Source organism: Xiphophorus couchianus, chromosome 5 (assembly GCF_001444195.1).
Source record: "Xiphophorus couchianus chromosome 5, X_couchianus-1.0, whole genome shotgun sequence".
Classification (NCBI taxonomy): domain Eukaryota; kingdom Metazoa; phylum Chordata; class Actinopteri; order Cyprinodontiformes; family Poeciliidae; genus Xiphophorus; species Xiphophorus couchianus.
In genome coordinates, this window is record NC_040232.1 from 41,355,978 (window position 1) to 41,374,141 (window position 18,164).

General features: G+C 39.3%; 1 protein-coding gene across 2 annotated transcripts; it reads right to left on the bottom strand.

Annotated features, from left to right (window-relative positions):
• Nucleotides 1–1,142: 1,142 nt before the first annotated feature.
• Nucleotides 1,143–16,120, bottom strand: LOC114144852 (GRB2-related adapter protein-like). 2 transcript variants are annotated; one of them, XM_028018059.1, is made up of 5 exons: nt 15,803–16,120; nt 15,610–15,707; nt 15,325–15,444; nt 2,686–2,992; nt 1,143–2,598 (listed from the first exon to the last, which is right to left on the bottom strand). In XM_028018059.1, the coding sequence occupies exons 1-5, from the start codon at nt 15,878–15,880 to the stop codon at nt 2,419–2,421; spliced, it is 783 nt and encodes a 260-aa protein (XP_027873860.1). In that variant the 5' UTR covers nt 15,881–16,120; the 3' UTR covers nt 1,143–2,418. The 2 variants fall into 2 exon arrangements, with proteins under 2 accessions (XP_027873860.1, XP_027873859.1); XM_028018058.1 differs by having other exon boundaries at nt 1,143–2,601; nt 15,803–16,119.
• Nucleotides 16,121–18,164: the final 2,044 nt, after the last annotated feature.

Sequence of the window (18,164 nt, forward strand, 5' to 3'; positions counted from 1 at the left end):
AGCATCAAATTCAGTTTAATCAGATTTGATTTGCGGCTTGGGAAATCTGTAAGGCTTATTAATCGTTGTGCTTGGTGACCAGGCTAATAACTCTTAGCAATAAAAGTTGTGATCTAAATAAAGTTAAACCCAATATTATGTTTTCATTCAACAAAGAAATGTCTTTCTGACAGGAAATGAGATAGGTATCTCTCAAATGATAATAAAATGACTATTTCAAGTCAATTAATATTTATATCCTTCTCAATAATCAGTGGAAAAATCTTTGTTGGTGCAGTGCAGCTATCAACCTCTTCTTGTAATTGCTGACCAGTTTTTCATATGTTTCCACTGGTATCTTGATGCTTTAGCTTTGAGAATGATCTCCAACTCTTTGAGTTCAGAAGTCCTTCATGCCATGACTCATCTTAAAGCTCCCTCCACACATTTGTTGAGAGTCTGGGGGGGCTGCTTCAAAACGTTAATATTACAAGGTAAAAGAAATAGTGTGGTAAAACAAATAAAAAGTACAACAAATGGGAGAAGTCCACATTCTGTTCTAGTTCAGTTCCAAACTTTTGAGTGTTGCTTGGAGAACTTTGTATTTACTGAAGTGGTTCTTGTTATTAAAAGCTTCAAAAATGCACCTATGGAAGACTTTGGGCAAATAGGAATTGCAAAAGACCTCCTGCATACTCCAACTTGGTTAATGTTTTCAGACAGGAATAAGTCCTGTGCTATTGACATGAAGGGGACATACAGTGTGTTAACAGGAGGTTTACCTTTTGAAGTGTTGTATTGGTTATATTGGTAAAAAAAAAAAAAAAAAGCAATTATTTCTAAACATTTTAATTTATTTTTTATACATGTAACTACTGTATGTATACAGTCATGCTGCTGCAATCAAGGTTAATTTATTATTTATAAGCTTTTAACAAATTTTTACAAGGGTGGTCAAATGTTGAGGATATTATATCATCATACTGGTTATGCATCTGTTTGCATGTATTCATCTTTAAATAACCACACTTTTTGCATTCTTTTGCAAGGACCACATCTACCCAGTTCCAAATATAGAGTGAAATAAATCCTGCTTTTCTTGCTCTGAACTGACCAAATGTTTGTTATTCAAAACATACCAACAAATACTTTTTTTATATATATATTTGTTTTTTATCACCCCGCAAGGAGTCTTTTTTGTGAGCTCTAGTGTCCCTTTTTCAAAGTAGGCTAACAGGAAAGACATGCGTTGTCGGGTCCGGGAGTCGAACCTGCGACAGCCGCGTCGAGGCCAAGTTGCCTCTGAATGTGGGTCGCGCTAACCCCTCCGCCACGCCCCACAAATACTTCTTTTAACAGGACCAATCTGCAAAACCTTTCTTAGGTGTACACGTCTCTTTCCAACAAAAAACTGGCTACTTCATTTGTTTAATAAAACTATTACATTATCAGGTAGGTAAAGAACACATCACAATATAAGTTTTTTACTAACAATATAACATTTCTTGGTCCTTATGTTCAATTTTAACCCACGTGACAAAACGTTTTGACACCCCTGTTCTACCAACTACTCTTTAGAGCTGAACTACGTAACTTTAATAAGAAATATGTTTTTACATATTTGTTAAAACTGTCACCATATGGTGCCAGCATAATGAGATAGGTGATCTGTGAAAAGATTGATCTCCTCCCTGTGCTCTACTTCTATCTGACCAAAAACAACTAATCAGAACCAGAAAGAGGTTCTTGCTGCTATCAATCACCCTCGTGTACGTAGTGCTCAATATGATAAAGGCAGAGAAGCACCTTGTTTTTCCAGAAAAACCATTTATTCACCATCAGGATGAGCAGTGCATACACAAGCATGTTTGACTGCGCCAAAATCCTCCTCCTGGCTCTGATTGGTTGTTTATAGTTAGAACTGGGAGAAGGCAGAGGAGCTCAATTTTTTCACAGATCATCTGTGTCATACCATGGAAGCAGTGTTTTAAATATTTAATAAATATGTAAAAAGATCGTTATTGTATATATAAAAGCTTCATCCTGCTGCTCCAAAGAAATGGAGTCAAGTTAATGTAGGGGTAACAGTTGACAGTGGGGTATTTCCTGACCAGTGGCGCTTTTTGATCTGGGCCATAGGGCAGTGGCCCAGGGCAGCCGTAGGAAGAGAGACCACAAGTACCAGATAAAAAAAAATCTGTCCAAGCACTTTGGACAAAGTTTCTATTTGTATTTACGTGCTGTGCAAAGGAAGACTATCTTACATACCTAGTGTGGTACTGTAATGTATTTGATCTTGTCCTAGAAATGCATTTTCACTAGTTGGGGGATGGCAGAAAGGGGGGCTGCCCAATTTATCATTCACGCAAGAACCACCACCCATCCTGACTGAGAAGCATCAGACATAAACATCATAGACACTAAATAGCTGATATGGAGTTAATGGAGCACTGGTTGGACAAACTCTGGAGGGAAGATGCCCACTCTGCCGCGGCAGCGTCCCCTCCAGCTGAGGGAGCTGGAACAATCCAGCAGGTCAATGATTTCATCGCGCTGGAAGTGGAGGTGAGTGGTCTGGGAGGGGGTGTAGTCGCAGAGAGCACGGGCCACCCGAGGCTTCTGCTGAAAGACAAACCATGGCGTCAGACACACAGGTGTGCAATTATCAGCTGGTGAGAAAAAGTGACTCCTTGTTATGTGTCATACCGCTAAAACTGGTTTGAGTGAAGGTGCGGAGGTCTGCCAGTCTCTGGGAGACGGGTAAGGGCGGCGGTGGGCTGAGTGAATGGACTTCAGCGAGTTGCTATTATACGGGTTGGGGTAGGGGTTGAGTCCAAGATGTGAGTTCAGGTGAAAGGAGGGGTAATCCCTGAGGTGGACCACTTTCTCCATGGTGATGCTGTGTGCTCTGTAGAACTCCACTAGGCGGTTGAGGGAGCAGAATGCCTTATCCCAGATGTAGTACTGACCACCATCCTCCAGGACCCTGAAGTGCTCCACCCTGTCACCATAGCTGCCAAATGAGAGAGGAGCATAAGAGTCAGGTGAAGAAAGGCAGGTATGTGTGCTTTATTCTGCTCCATCATCTCCTTCGCCTTCATTCTGGTGTCTGTTTCTTTTTTGTTTGCAGGAATGCAGTCGAGCCATTCTGTGCATACCTGGTGTGGGGGAAAAAAGAACACAAACCTTTTATGACAGATCATCACCAGGATTGTTTTGTTAAATGAATTGCCTTGAGAAACATTTGCTGTGAAGTGGAACTTTATAAATGAACTGAATTGAATCTATAATCCACAGGGTGATGTGAAAAATGCAAAGACATTAATTTAATAACTGGTAAACAATTTCAGCTCCTAAACACCAAAACGAGGTAACAGTCATTCAGTCGCTACAATAGTTGAGTGGCGACTGAATGACTGTTGTCAAATACTTGTTGTTTTGTATGCATAATAACCTTCAAATTAAGCAGTAACTTAAATCAGGTTAAGCCATTCAGCTATAAATTTTCTAAATGCTGTGGTCACACCTCCACCAAGCAGGTAGGACAACCGCAGTCACAAAGTCTAACGTCACTGAAGCCGCAGCAATGGAGGTACAGAGGCTGAGTGACAGACAATGCTTTTAAAAAGTTGTTCACATTTTGTTAAGTTACAAGCATACACTTTAGATTTTATTGGGAAATAATGTGTTAAGCAAATTAAAAGTGTTGCAAAGTTTTACAGTGGAATAATTTTTCTGTCCATCCGTCCGTCCGTCCATCCATCCACTATCTTACATGCTTATCTTTAGGGAGTGCTGTGAGGGATGATGGTGCCTAGCTCCAGTGGTCAACAGGCAATAGGTGGAGACACCCTGGTCACTAGTCCATCGCAGGGAATGATTTGTATTTACAAATAAAAATCTAAAAATGTACCAGAGTCCTGGTGCCCCCCAAATCAAACTGAGTGGCTTCAGAGGTTTCCTAATAAACAGAATCCAGAACCATCTTCTCCTGCAATTCTACCTGTATTTCTAATAGATTTTTATATATGACGACTGAATTCTGGCCATTTTTCTTTAGAAGGGCAATATTGTGAAAAATCAATTTTTTTGAGCATTAAGTCTTATTATGAAGGGACAAAGAGCAAATTGAAAGGCATTAAATCAGGAAGTAAAATTTATTTTAAGTCATATTTTATATATATAATTTTGATAACTGAAGGTAATATAGTTACTTGATTGTACTATGAAATGGTAACAGTGTGTATGGAAAACATATAACACTGCCCCTTTAAAGAATAGCTCCTATTCAGTCCAATTGTATTGGACTTTGACTGGTCCTAGCAAAGACAAGGATAGGCTTTGATCTAATGGAGTGGTCTCCATCCCCAGGTCTTAAGAGCTACTGTCCAGCAACTTTAAATCCATTGGTGCTCCAGCACACCTGGAATAAATGAGTAATTAGATAAGCTCTTAATTACTCCTTCAAGTATAGAGACCAACTTCAGACTCACTTTAAATTTCCTAATTCCAAACATCCCCTATGCTGTTGACACGATCCATCATATTTAGAAATCATTTGTTTCAGACAAATTCAAGTACAGTAATTTTTGGTTTAACAAAGTGTTCCTGAGCACCTTCACATTTTCTTTGTGCATCTAGTTTTTGGAATAAGTATAAACTCAAACTTACATTTATGATTAATGTAAGCATAGAATGAAGTATAGCACAACTGGGTGGACAGAGGAGGAGTTTGGATGTTCTCTTTGCGGTCTGGTTAAAAGCGATGTAAATTGAGAATTTCATCTGTAAGTGAGCACATATTGCCTCAAGAAATCAAAACCACAAAAAGACACTGAGTTTGTTTACTGATTGTTGTTGCGCAACACCCCCCCCCCTCCCCTTCTGTCTCTACTCTCTCACTCTCGTACTTCCTCTTCTGAGAGGGGAGATGTGCTTCCAGCTCTCCTTCTATTGGGTTAATTGAGTTTCCTAAATCTGCTGGGATTTACCCTGTCCAGAACTGAAGTAAACTCTGTTTAAGCTGGTTTCGAGAAGCGATTCGCCTGGTTTCTGACGGCCAACATCCAGGTGTCCCACCCTTCTTCCCCCTGTGAATTAGCCAGACTGAGCAGCCTACAGCCAACTAGTTTCACAGAGCACACCTGTTAACGGTTGCTCGTTCTCTATTTTACAACTTGCATTTGTTATTGAACCAGGTAGGTTTTAGTGACTCGGGCGAGTCCCAAGCATGATGTTTTACATATGGGCTACCAGCAACCTATAAAACATTTTCCACCTCTTCCTCTCCAGAATCAAACATCACAGCTATTTTACAACCATCAAAGAACTTTAAGGTGACTCATTAACTGAATGTCCACAACATCTTTTAGATTTTCTTTATGCTAAATATTTTATTAGTAAGGCGTTTTTGCAAGGGTCAGTACAGCTTAATTCAGTAGCAGAAATAATCAAATAAGTAAAATCAATCATCTAGTCTATCTTTCCCTACTGCTGACACTGAGAACTAAAAAAGGGAACCTTTAAGAGAGACGGACGGAGTTTGGTGTTTCGAACCCCAGACCTGGCCTGATGATGATGAAGGTGCTGCAGCAGGAGGAAGATGTTGATCGGCGAAGGCAGGGATCTCTGTAGGTCTGATGAGCTTCTTCTCCGCATGGATGCTGAGGTCACACAGGACTTGGTGCTGGCAGGAAAAAAGGCACCAGTTCTTCTTCTTTGTCTTTGCCTTTGTCTTCATCTTTGTCTTTGGGGTCTGAACCCAGCCGATGAGAGAAGTGCGATTCGAAGCCACAGGTTGTGGGCCTGATGGGTTGGTCCCCATGGCAGGACAGTCTCCGGCTCTGTGGCCCCAGCTCTTCTTCAGCTGCAGAGTTCTTTGTCCATCTCGATCTTGGCTCGAAGCTGCCTGGAGGATCCAACCAAAGGTTCCTCTTTTGCACCCACCTTTTATAGGGTTTATCCACCCCCCTGGTGCGCCTGCACTAGCCAGCACCGTTGCTGGGCTTGTTTCATTGGCTGTCTGCTTAGACAGATGATCTCATATCCATCACTGTCTTACAGACATTTCCTGATGTCTGTGCTAATATCTCAGGGTTGCTCAACCTCCTATGTCCATTGCCTGCACAACCTTTTCTCTGAAAGGTTTACGTTGTTCAATCTGTTTCCAAATAAAGCGCTGATCATCTCTGCTCTCCTGTTAGTTCCCCTTTTTCCCTTATCCTTTCACCTTTCACCTACCATCTACCTCCAACATATCAGTGATGTTTAATTGCAGTTACACCTTTTACACCATTTCAAGTTCAATTTCAAAATCACATTTATATCATATTTATTTTCTTTAGCTTCTCTGATTTAGCATTCATTTATGATTTTACAACCATAACTTATTAATTATACTTATTATAACCTTAATGTGAGTTATTACAGATGTTTTTCTGAAAAGAAACCAAGAATAATCCATGATTCTAATTATTTTATACTAAAGTTACAGTTACTTGTTTTTCTTGTAAGTGTTCCCACAAATATAAGTGTAAGTATTATTACAAGTAAACCAATATTAATATAAGTATTTTACTTTGAATCTTATCAAATTACTCAAAATGTTTAGATTTCATTCTTTAAACTTTCATGCTTTAAAATAAGGAATAGTCTCGGCTATTTTTATAAATCTGCAGGCTGGAAACTTCCTCTTTTTCCAGGAAACCTGCTTTTCCTGTTTAATGAATCTCTCTGACTGACTGTGATTTATTATGATTAGATAGAAAAAAGTCATAGAATTAAAGCAAAGTTTGCATGAGACAAAAACAACACACACAACCAGATTTATTTTATTGACACTTAAGTCTACTGCTGGGCCTTGATGTCACTTGAGTGATTCATTTTAAAGATAACTTTATTTATTATTACTGTTAAACTAACTTTATTGACACTTAAGTCTACTGCTGGGCCTTGATGTCACTTGAGTGATTCATTTTAAAGATAACTTTATTTATTATTACTGTTAAACTAAAATCTCCAGCATGGGGAAGTGGGATGAGCTCGGATTTTCTTGACATAATCTTAAAGTGTTAGATTTTTATTCCTGTAGAACAACAGCTCCCTCTGCTGATCACTTTTTATATAAGAAAACAATGCGTTACATGCATTCATACTGTATGTATGTATGTATGTATGTATGTATGTATGTATGTATGTATGTATGTATGTATGTACGTACGCACACACAGAGATATCTATATAGATTCAAATAAAGATATGAAATCTGTTTTCTTATTTATTTGTTTATCAGGAGATTATACATTCATTGACATTACTTAGATTTAGCAAAACTTACATGTCTTCTTGTCATGATTTGAGTTTTCTTTGTGTTCATTTTGTGTTCTCTGTGTCTCCGTGTTGTCCTGTCTCCCCTTGATTGCTCCCAGGTGTGTCTCGTTCTCCGTGATTACCCTCTGTGTATTTATTCCCACTTGTGTTCTTTTTCCTTGTCGGGTCCTCATCTCGTTTGGCATCTTGTCTGACGTTGTGCTCAGTCCATTCGTTTCTCCTGGTCGCTACCTGTGAAGAGCCCTGGTTTCCGCTCTGCAGTGCTGCCTTGGTTGTTGGACTACATTTCTGGATCAGTTCTGTCATTAAATATTCTTTATTTCACTTACCTGGATCTCCTGGCGTCTACCTCACCACCTACACCGCACCGTTCATGACACTTCTCCAAATTTTTTTTCCTTAATGAACATAAATTACCATACTGACATAACAGAAACGCTAAAAAATAAATACAACGGGGGCATTGAGGAGCTAAAAGGTAATAGTATTTTACCTATTTTTTTTTTTAACTTAGTCACATGATGGGTCAGTTATATCATTCTACGAATTATGAAGGTAGAGATTTTAGGTATTCCAGAAAGAGTGTCCATTTGTGAGTAAATTTTGCAGAACTGCTCCTCACTGTTAATGAAATTTTTTCCATCTTCAGAAACATTCTTACAGTATTAAGCATTTGTGATGTAGAAGGAGGTGTAGGAGATTTCCAGAAGAGTAAAATACAGCGTCTGGTAAGAAGAGAACAGAAAGCCCCCATCTCACCCTGCTGGGGGACAGGTTAAGTCTAGTCCCTGGAACTCAGAGGATCACTTTGGATCTGGATTTTAAAAAACCCTGAGAGTATGGAAAAGAAAGTACTCCAAAATTTATGCAAGCTTGGGCAGAAAAAAAACATGACTTAAGTTGCAAGGTGAAGTCCGGCATCTTTCACACTGGTCTAGAATTGAAGGGAACATTTTAGATAGGCGAGATTTTGAGAAGTGGACTCTATTCATTACTATTAAGCTGTACAAGCTGTAATCTGGCACATGGTGTACTTTGACGTATGCTGAGAATAACTTTATCCCACCATGAATCAGACAGTTCATCACCCAATGGACTATATGCCACGAGTAGTGGTAATGTACATCCATTTAAACCTTCGCCACCGTTGCTCCAATTGTTTTTAGCCATAGCTGCAAAATTTGTACCATGAACAAGACGCAAAAGTTAAAATATATGCAAGCTACTGGTATAACAACTGAGTTTTGTTGTGTGCCGTTGTGTTCAGCAATTAGCCGGTACCATCCAGTGCTTAGTTTTTTCATTTTCCTGCTGATATCAAGGTGACAACAGATCATATCCAAAACTTAGCCACTAAAGTGAACACACGGTTTGTAGCTGCCGGGTATTTCAAACTTGAGGATATTTAAGATCCATCGTCAGAAATGGGTAGACGGTGGTTAAAAGGGAGCTGTTCGTGCTTCGTTCACTGGAATAATTTGTGGGAGGAAAATAATGTGGGAGGAAATTCACTGCTATGGGAAAAGGCTGAGAACAGAGGCAGCGATTTGGCACAAAGTAAGTCAATGTGTGTGTGTGTGTGTGTTGATGTATGCGTTTGTGTTATATGGAGTATAAAATAATTTTTAGGCAACTCCTTAGTTTTTGTTTATACAACAGTTATATAAAATACACTTAACACGCAGTCGGAGCGCCCCTCCGATACCGAGCATGGTAATTTAAGCACAGCCAAACGCAGCAAAGCTTCAGCCTGAAAATTATTCAATCTTTCTGTTCTACCAACACCGAGCAACACGATCCAAACCACACAGGTAGCGGTCAAATTAAAGTCCAAAACCTTTCATTTCCAGCTGTACAAGTGTCACCTCTCCACATAAAAAAATCCACAGAACAAGTACAACTAGAAAATTTCTGAAGAAATTTGCCTGCCAAAGTGTGCCCGTCGGGTTGGGCTCGGCGTTGTCATGCTAGAAATTAGCATGGATGCTAAAGAACGCTGCAACGTAATCAATAGCATGTGGAGAATCACAAGAACGTTAAGTAAGGTGGACGTGCACCATTCAGTATGATTTAAAATTTGTCAAGGCTTTTATTTTGGAATTTTTGCTAAACTTCATTTCAAAGGGCCAAACTAATCCCATGTGTAATAGTCATTGGGTTAAATTAGTTATATAATGCTCAAAACACAAGTAGTGGATGTAAAAATATTAAAGGCTTTTATTTTGAAATTTTTGTTAAGCTTCATTTCAAAGCGCCAATCTAATCCCATGTGTATCAGTGCTTTGGATAAAAAAGTGACATAATACCCAAAAGAGCAAATACCTGATGCAAAAATTATCAAGGCTTTTAATTTGAAATTTTCAGTATGCTTCATTTCAAAGGGCCAAACTAATACCATGTGTAACAGTGCTTTGGATGAAAAAGTCAAATAAAGCCAAAAAGAGCAATGACATGATGTAAAAATATTCAAGGCTTTTATTTTGAAATTTTTGTTAAGCTTCATTTCAAAGGGCCAACCTAATCCCATGTATAACAGTCATTGGATAAAATCAGTTATATAATGCTCAAAAGAGCAATAATCTCATATAAATATTCTCAAGGCTTTTATTTTTAAATTTTCAGTATGCTTCATTTCAAAGCGCCAAACTAATACCATGTGTAACAGTGCTTTGGATGAAAAAGTCAAATAAAGCCAAAAAGAGCAATTACATCATGTAAAAATATTCGAGACTTTTATTTTGAAATTTTCAGTATGCTTCATTTTAAAGTTCCAAACTAATCCCATGTGTAACAGTTACTGAGTTAAATCAGTTATATACAGCCCATAGCAGCAAGTAGTTCTAAAGGCCAGTTCAGTCCTGATCTGTTTCAACTGAGTCTTCCTCCATAGATAGAACTACAGTGATGCGTATTTGTAGTCCTAACCACCAGCCAATAGCCTCCTGAGTTCCGTTGCTATGGTAAATAATTTTCTCAGGCAAGTGTGAGCTGTGAGTCATACATGCTGGGGCAGACAATTCTCTGTTTGAGCCAGCCAGTTTTACCCAAAAAAGCATTGGAAACAACTCCTTTCCATTCGGGAACCATAATACATATTCGAAAAGCGTTTGAGGCGTATGAGAGGCCTATGTGTCTTCTGCGATAGTCCCGAGATTCATGTCTCTACCTCAGTCACAGCAATAACAGCGATGAGAGAAAGAAATGCTTTGCCCAGATCTGAAATGTTTGAGAAATATATGGGAGAGAGCCTGAGACCACCTCAGAAAATCCTGTCGCATGACTTTGCTCTGAAGCACCGTGACAGAAAACCGTACTGTCTAGATAAATTTCGAAAACATTTTACCGGAGCAGACATGCGTATCAATGTCAGGACCGATTTTGATACCAATCGTGCGATATTTGTGGGCGTGATGGCGATTTCAAAATGATTTGGGGTGAAAAATTCTCTTCATTTCTCACTCTAGCGGAGATCTAATGGCCCTGACTGTCACTCTAATTTTAGGAAATATTAAAAACTTTGGGTCGCTTAGAGACAACTTGTGGACAAACCGTAATTGGTATCGACGCGCCGTCTTCACTTTCGAAGAGATCACGGACGTATCTACAAAATGAAATTTGAATGGCATTTCTACGTGAATTCATGACGACACAAAGAATCCTCAGAAATACGGTATTTGTAGGATTTGTCCCATTGACTTATAATGGGGTTTTTTTTCGGAGTTTTTTGCGAATTATGTCGCCATGTTAACCCCGAATCCCACCAAAAGTAACAGCTCCAATGGCGTGAATTTTCTGCACGTTTTGATACCTCATTTGTAGGTGTGCACGCAGCGGTATGAGCCGCATTAACGGTTACGGATGAAAAATAAAGAATTGGGAGAATAGTAATAGGGCCTGCCATTGCTTTGCATAGAAGAAGGGCTTATTTCCCGAATCCCCAAAATATGACATTTACCTTAAATGTTTCATAATTATAACCCACATTAGAGTGAATTTTTCCACTTGGCTGCTATAATCAGTTTTTGTGCTACACAGACGTACTTTGACTTTTTTCAATTGCCATAAGTTTTCCATATCTATTAGAAAGGGGTGATTTCAGATTGGGCCTCAAAACTAGAAGGTCGACCCAAAATTTGGAAACAGCAATGAGACACAATGTCTAATTTGGAAATAGAGAAACGGATAAGCAGGCAGGTTAAATTTTGAGTACAATTCTGAAAAACTAAGAAATAAACCATCTTTGTAAAGATCTCTCCTTGTTCTAATACCTCTTTCATGCCAAATTCTATAGGCAGCATTAGTCGCCGCAGGAGTAAATAGATGATTTTTTTAACAACTGCATTTTATTAACAAGAAACACAGATTTAAAATGGGATCTAAATTGTGACCAAATCGTAAGTGTAGAGAGCACAATGTGATTTCCAGTAGCAGAGGATAATTTAAGAAGAAGAAGAATTACTTTATTCATCCCAGCAGGGAAATTATTTCGCAGTTACAGCAAGAATTTTTTTATACACAGATTAACACACACACGACAGGAGCTGCGTCTGCAGGCAGCCAGCTGAGCCGGCGCCATTTTTGAAGGAGGACATGCGGCAAAGGTCGTCGGGACCAGGACCTGCGACGTCCGCGGGTCTAGGGCCTCCAAATGTGGGGCGTGCTAACCCCCTGCGCCACCACAGCATGCCCCTTAATTGGTAGTGATGAATATATAATTGAGGCAGGCGAAAAAGTTCAGAAATTGATTGAATTTCAAGTTTACACCAGACCAGATTAGGTGAATTTAGCCAGTAAATCAATTTATGAATGTGTGAAGACCAGTAATACATTGAAAACCTGGGCAGGGAAAGACCACCATTTGTGGTGAACTGTTGCAGTAGAGAAAGTCTCATCCACTCCACAAAAAAGAAGAAACCATCTGATCCAAGGTCTTAAAGTACTGTTTAGGCAAAAATAGAGGGATACATTTTAATAACATTAATCCTCCCAATTAGAGAAAGAGGGAGAGAGTTCCACCTCTGAAGATCTGATGCGATTTGAGAGACCAAGGGGACAAAATTCTGTGAAAACATTGAGGGCAGAGTATGTGTGATATTAATTCCCAAGTACCTAAACCCTGAGGGGCTGAGTTTAAAAGGAATGTCCTACTACCTAAGTCCTAAAGCTAGTGAATTTACTGGGTAGCATTCACTTTTAAATAGATTAATTTAATAGCCAGAGAAAAGTCAAAATTTTTCAAGAATCTTAAAAATAGGAGGGAGGCTACATAAAGGATCCGAAACGTGTCAGAAAAGATCATCTGCATACAAGGTGTAGGAGCCATTTATCCTTTCCTATGTTTATCGCCACCAGGGGGCATATTTCATTTTGAGTTCTGAGTGTCTGATGGGGGAAAGGGTTATTTAAGGTCAACCATGATTCTGTTCAGGTGTTGTTAATGGGAAGCGGCAACAGTTTTCTACTGTGCTTGGTTTGGATTGATGTTGAATTTATGTGGATCTAAATGGAAATAGTAAGACAATGGACATTGTTCTGACAATAAATGACTTTATTATAAGTCAAACTGAAGATAGGCATTATGAATCTTAACTGAGCGCACGTAAAACCAACGTCTTTCAGGAACAGCAACTAGTAGACAAAAATATAGGATTTTAGCCGCTACACAAGGAGAGTTTAAACTCAACACCAGAGCGGATAATTCCATGAAAAGAAGAGAGGGATCTTAAGGCAACAGAAAGAGGTTCAATGGCTAAAGCAAACAGGAGAGGAGAAAGAGGACCACGACCTAATGCAAATAGTGGACGGGATTAGTGACAATACAAGCCTGAGGAGATGTATAAAGTAGTTTGATCCAGGACACAAACCTATCTCCAAAACCAAACCTATCGAGAACAGCAAAGAGGTACTCCCATTCTACACGATCAAAGGCCTTCTTGGCGTCAAGAGAAATAATCACCTCAGGGGACGTGGGGCAATGAGTTGAAAAGACTGTATTCAATAGCGTACGAATATTAAAAAACAACTGGCGACCTTTGCTGAATCCATTCTGTTCTTGTGAAATAATCTGAGAAAGAACCGTCTCAAGCCAAGTTGCGAGATCTTTAGCCAAAATCTTAAAATCCACAATTAAGAGCGACAGGGGCCTATAAGGCTCACAAGCAGTAGGATCTATACCCTTCTTCAACAAGAGTGAAATTGAGGCCAGGGCTAGGGTGGGAGGCAACAGGTCACGCCCCAGCGATTCATTATAAACATCAAGAAGAAGAGGGGCTAACTTGACTTTAAACCTTTTGGAAAAACTTGGCAGGAACTCCGTCTGAGCTGGGCGCTTTACCGCTCTGCATATTTTTGTTTGATGTAAATATTTCTTCCAATTCAATAGGAGAGTCAAGTTGATCAGAAATAAATGTATTTATTCTAAGACTGTCAATATTCTTAAGAAAGGCAAATAGCTCATCTAAGTCTGATTGTAATTCAGATTTATATAGATCCCGTTAAAATCTCTTAAAGATGTTACTGAAAGATACAGAATCGGAAACGAGATTGCCTGACTGATCTTTGACTTGCGATATTGAGCGAGAACTAGCTTTAAAATCTGGATTATCAAAATTTGGTGCATAAATGTTCACTAATAAAACAGGGGTGTGAAACAAACAGCCTGCTATTATAAGATATCTGCCATTTGTATCATTTATTATTTTTGATGCTGTAAAATGAACCTTCTTATTAAATAATATGGCTACTCCTCTAGCTTTAGAGTTAAATCCCGAGTGGTAGATCTCTCCAACCCATGAATATCTGAGCTTGAAATGATTTTCATCCTGCAGATGTGTTTCCTGAAGAAATACTATGTCAGGGTTTAGGTGCTTCAGATGTGAATATAGTTTAGATCGCTTCACCTTTTTATTAAGACCTTTAACATTCCAACTTAGGAATCTAACAGCAGAAGATGTTGAGGAAGCTAGGGTTAGGGTTGTGAACGGACATGTGACCAGTCGTTTACAACAGAGGTTGAAAAACACTGCCACCCCCCAGAAAAGAGGCTGAAACAGAAAAAGGAGAAAAAGTAAAAAATAAAAAAATAAGGATAATAATAATACTAAAGATAAACAGGTACAACCATCTTTTCCACCCCTTGCTTGCACTCTGTGCTTCCCCAGGTGAAGGAACCATGCAGACTCCAAAAGGAGTCACTGGAAAACTTATACTTACAGAGAAATAGCGCAACAGAAGAAAACACTTCTAAGTACTAAGTGACAAACAGATGTTTCATTCAAAACAATAATGTGTGAATTTTTTCATACACTGGTTGCATAGCATACCTATGCATGATTAAAAAGCTGCCTAGTGTTACGCAGTGCCCTGATTAATGAACACATTTCATTTACCCTCAGTGATTAAATGAGTCCCATGTCACTTTGCTGTTGACCCAAATAACAGCACTTCATCCTCACTCTGTGCTTTATGTGTGTGTCGGAGAGATATTTTTAGTGCAATGAGTTCTCATTGAGCACATTTAAACTCTCCCCGCTCTGATGAATTAACACACATTCAAGTCCTGGTGATAGTGTGTTAGATGTGGATGGAAAACAATCATCAGACTAACTGCACAGTAAACAGGAGATTCTGACAGAACTACTGTCTGAAACTGTTTGATCCATTTGCAAGTTGTCTTCTTACATTTCAGACTAGCTCCTTGGGAAAGATGACCATGTTTTTCAGGTGTAAAAACACAGATTCGAAATGACAACATAGTTGACAACATTTAAAACATCTTAGGGGTTTAAATGGAGACTTCATCAGATAAAGAAAAGCAGTCTCAATGACAACAAAAGGTAAGAAATCCTGCGATTACAATAGGCTTTCAGAGTGCTTCCCTGCTTGGGCCTAATTAATAAATTCTGTCTTTTTGGAAGAAAAAGATGAAAACAATGATATAGAACTATTTTAGCACCATTGCTTTGAATTAGCCTTAACTGAAGAGAAGGTGTTTAGAGGTGTGGCGCATTCACTGACCTAACAGAGAGAGAGAACTCTCCTGGAGCTGATTCACTCGCCCTCACTAGAAATACTCCAGGATCCTGCCAGCACAGTCGTTGTTCAGCCTCCAGTCTTGATATCGCTCCTGCAAACCAGCTAAAGAAACAAACAGAAACTATAAACCTAACTGCAGATGATTCTTAGCTAAATCATAATGTTTAGTTTTAGTCAAAAATGATGGCTGTGACACATCAAATGTAGAAAATCATCAGAAAAAATTAGTGTTTCTTATTAACACAATTTGGATAATAGATTATTTACAGATGAGGGTGCAGAGAGATGTAGTTCTCAGGTATGAATCCACGTTTCCCCTCAATCTCAGCTGTGAACCAGAAAGAGTCTCTCTCCATTTCTACTACCTACAGTGCAAATCCACAAGCCTCCGTTACTCCATGTGAAGATGCAGAAAAACCATTCAAATATGCAGACATATGCAGCATGTCTCCATTCTTACCTTGACGATGTCTCCTTTCTGGAAGCTGATCTCATCTGCCTCTGATGCTGTGAAAGAGAAGAGAGCCACAGCCTCCATCCTGCACAGTAAGCATCCACCAGTTTTACTTCACAAGTGAGTGGAGTGGAGTGGAGTGGAGTGCAGCGCAGCAGAGATGGCAGGGTGAGATAATCAGCATGTTCGTGCTGACCTGCTGCAGCTCTGAAGTTAATCAGAGACGATTCTGAAATGTCTGTCACTGTGTTCGTCCATGCGATGGAGTTGTGGAGAGGCTGTGAGCACATGGAGGTGCTGACTGCCCTCTCAGTCTCCATCTGCGCAGTCTGCATCCTCCAAACACTGGGGATTTGACAAAGAGCCTCTAACCAAGTGACAGTGGTGACACGGAAAGCTTGACACAGATGAAGAAATGAAAAGAACTAAAAATAGACAGAGTAGTGACTTTTTCTTTTAATAACAGAAACCTTGATGCAGCTACTGATATACGTGTGATTGTCTACACACCTTGACCACCTTCAATAATCAAACCTGTTTGGAGTTAATCTGCTGAACCAAACTTGTTTTCTTTTTAGTGACAATGAAATTACCCCATAGATGCATTTCATGCGCTTCAGCGCACAGACCAATGCGTTACATCTTTATGAGACAAAAACTGAGGAAAGTACTATTTACATTCGAGGGAAGTTTTCACATCCTTTTATCTTTTTTTATTATTTTGTGTGCATGTCAGGTTATTGTCTGAGGATAAATGCGGTTCAGTTTCATATTTACGTTTAAACAATCAAATATTAAAATCATGAAAAAACATTGGGTTTGATGCTTCTTGGTCTAAATAACTGAACGGAGTAAGATTTCAGTGTATTTAGGTGAGTTTTGGTGGTTTGTAGTTTGTTATTGGCCACAGAAAAAGTTTGCGTGGCTGCTGCACATTTTCACGCCATGGAAAAAGTGTGCATATATTTACGCAAACTTTGACGCAACGTTCATTTTTATACATGCTGACTTGTGAGTAAAATATGGCACCGCATATATTTTGTGCGTACACACGCTTTAGACATGAAGAACAGAAGCTGTTCTTCTGATGCAAGGTGAGGTGTGATTGTAAAACAGTGTGTTTCTAGCGAAGTGCTCTGACTTGCTGGGGTAATGAATGACACTAAAGAGCAGGATAATACACCATAAGTTAGATTTCATGTCAAGTCTTGACCTCTGAAAGAAAGAATCACAATTAGAGTAATAATAATGTCCTGGGACCATATACTCCTTTCATGCTGTGCAGTTTTTAATATTGTTAATCCCCCAATCTAGTGGACACTTCATTATTTAACAGTCAGAGATGCTTGATTGCACTTGTACAAAATCTCCCCTGAAATAAAGCACCCTGACAAACAGCTTGATGTGGATGTAATTGGATGAATATGCAGAGTAGTGGTGGCCAAGGAGCAGGCACAGGAAACAGAGGGCAAATGGTTGCGTCATGAATGAAGTTATGTGTACAGGCAGTTACAGCGTCCACTAATGAGTACAGTTGATCAGATGTAGAAGATCCCTGTAGAGTGCAATTGGAAGCGAGTTTTGGATATTCATGAGCCTCTGTGACTGTACTGTGCTACTAGATGCTACATAGTTTATACTCATTACAACATGGTGAATTGATGTGAAGTATCACCTTCCTTTTATTGGTTGTGTCGTTGCATGTTCAGATTCTTATTCCCTCTAGTTTGACATGCTTAGGAACTGGAAGAATTTTGGTATTTACTTTTGGACAGTTGCCTTGATGCGCAACTGTGACATCAAAGTATTGTTTTTATAACTGGGAGGAGCTGACTAGCATCTCAAAACTAAAATAATACCTCAACAATGATATCAAATCCCAGAGGAGTTGGAAAGGAGGCTTCATGGATGCAGAGCAGGACCAAAGAGCAGAAAAAGGAGGCGGTTCAAGCTACGTATTCCTAACCATGAGACCAGACAGAGATTTAGAGAGCAGTAGCACAAGCAAATGAGATGGCCTAGCACCACTTACCTGGATGGTGTCATCCAGAACATGTTACTGTGGAACATCTTCTCTGCTGGATAATGAACTGTTAGTTGTGTCTTCAGTCAGGGGCTTCTTCAGATTTACTGCAAAACAAACTGCTACTGGAGATCCTTCCTGCTCACAGCGTCATTATCCACATCGAGTCTGAAGATTCTTGGATATGAGTTACATTTAATTTCTCTTTGAGAAAATAAAGTATTTTTGGATAGAATTTGAATTGAATTATACTTAACAGTTGGCATTAGGCATTTTTTACACATCCTTCATCATTCGTATAACTCCAGGCCCACATGCTGTGTTTCTGGAAAAAAGCAATGCAAG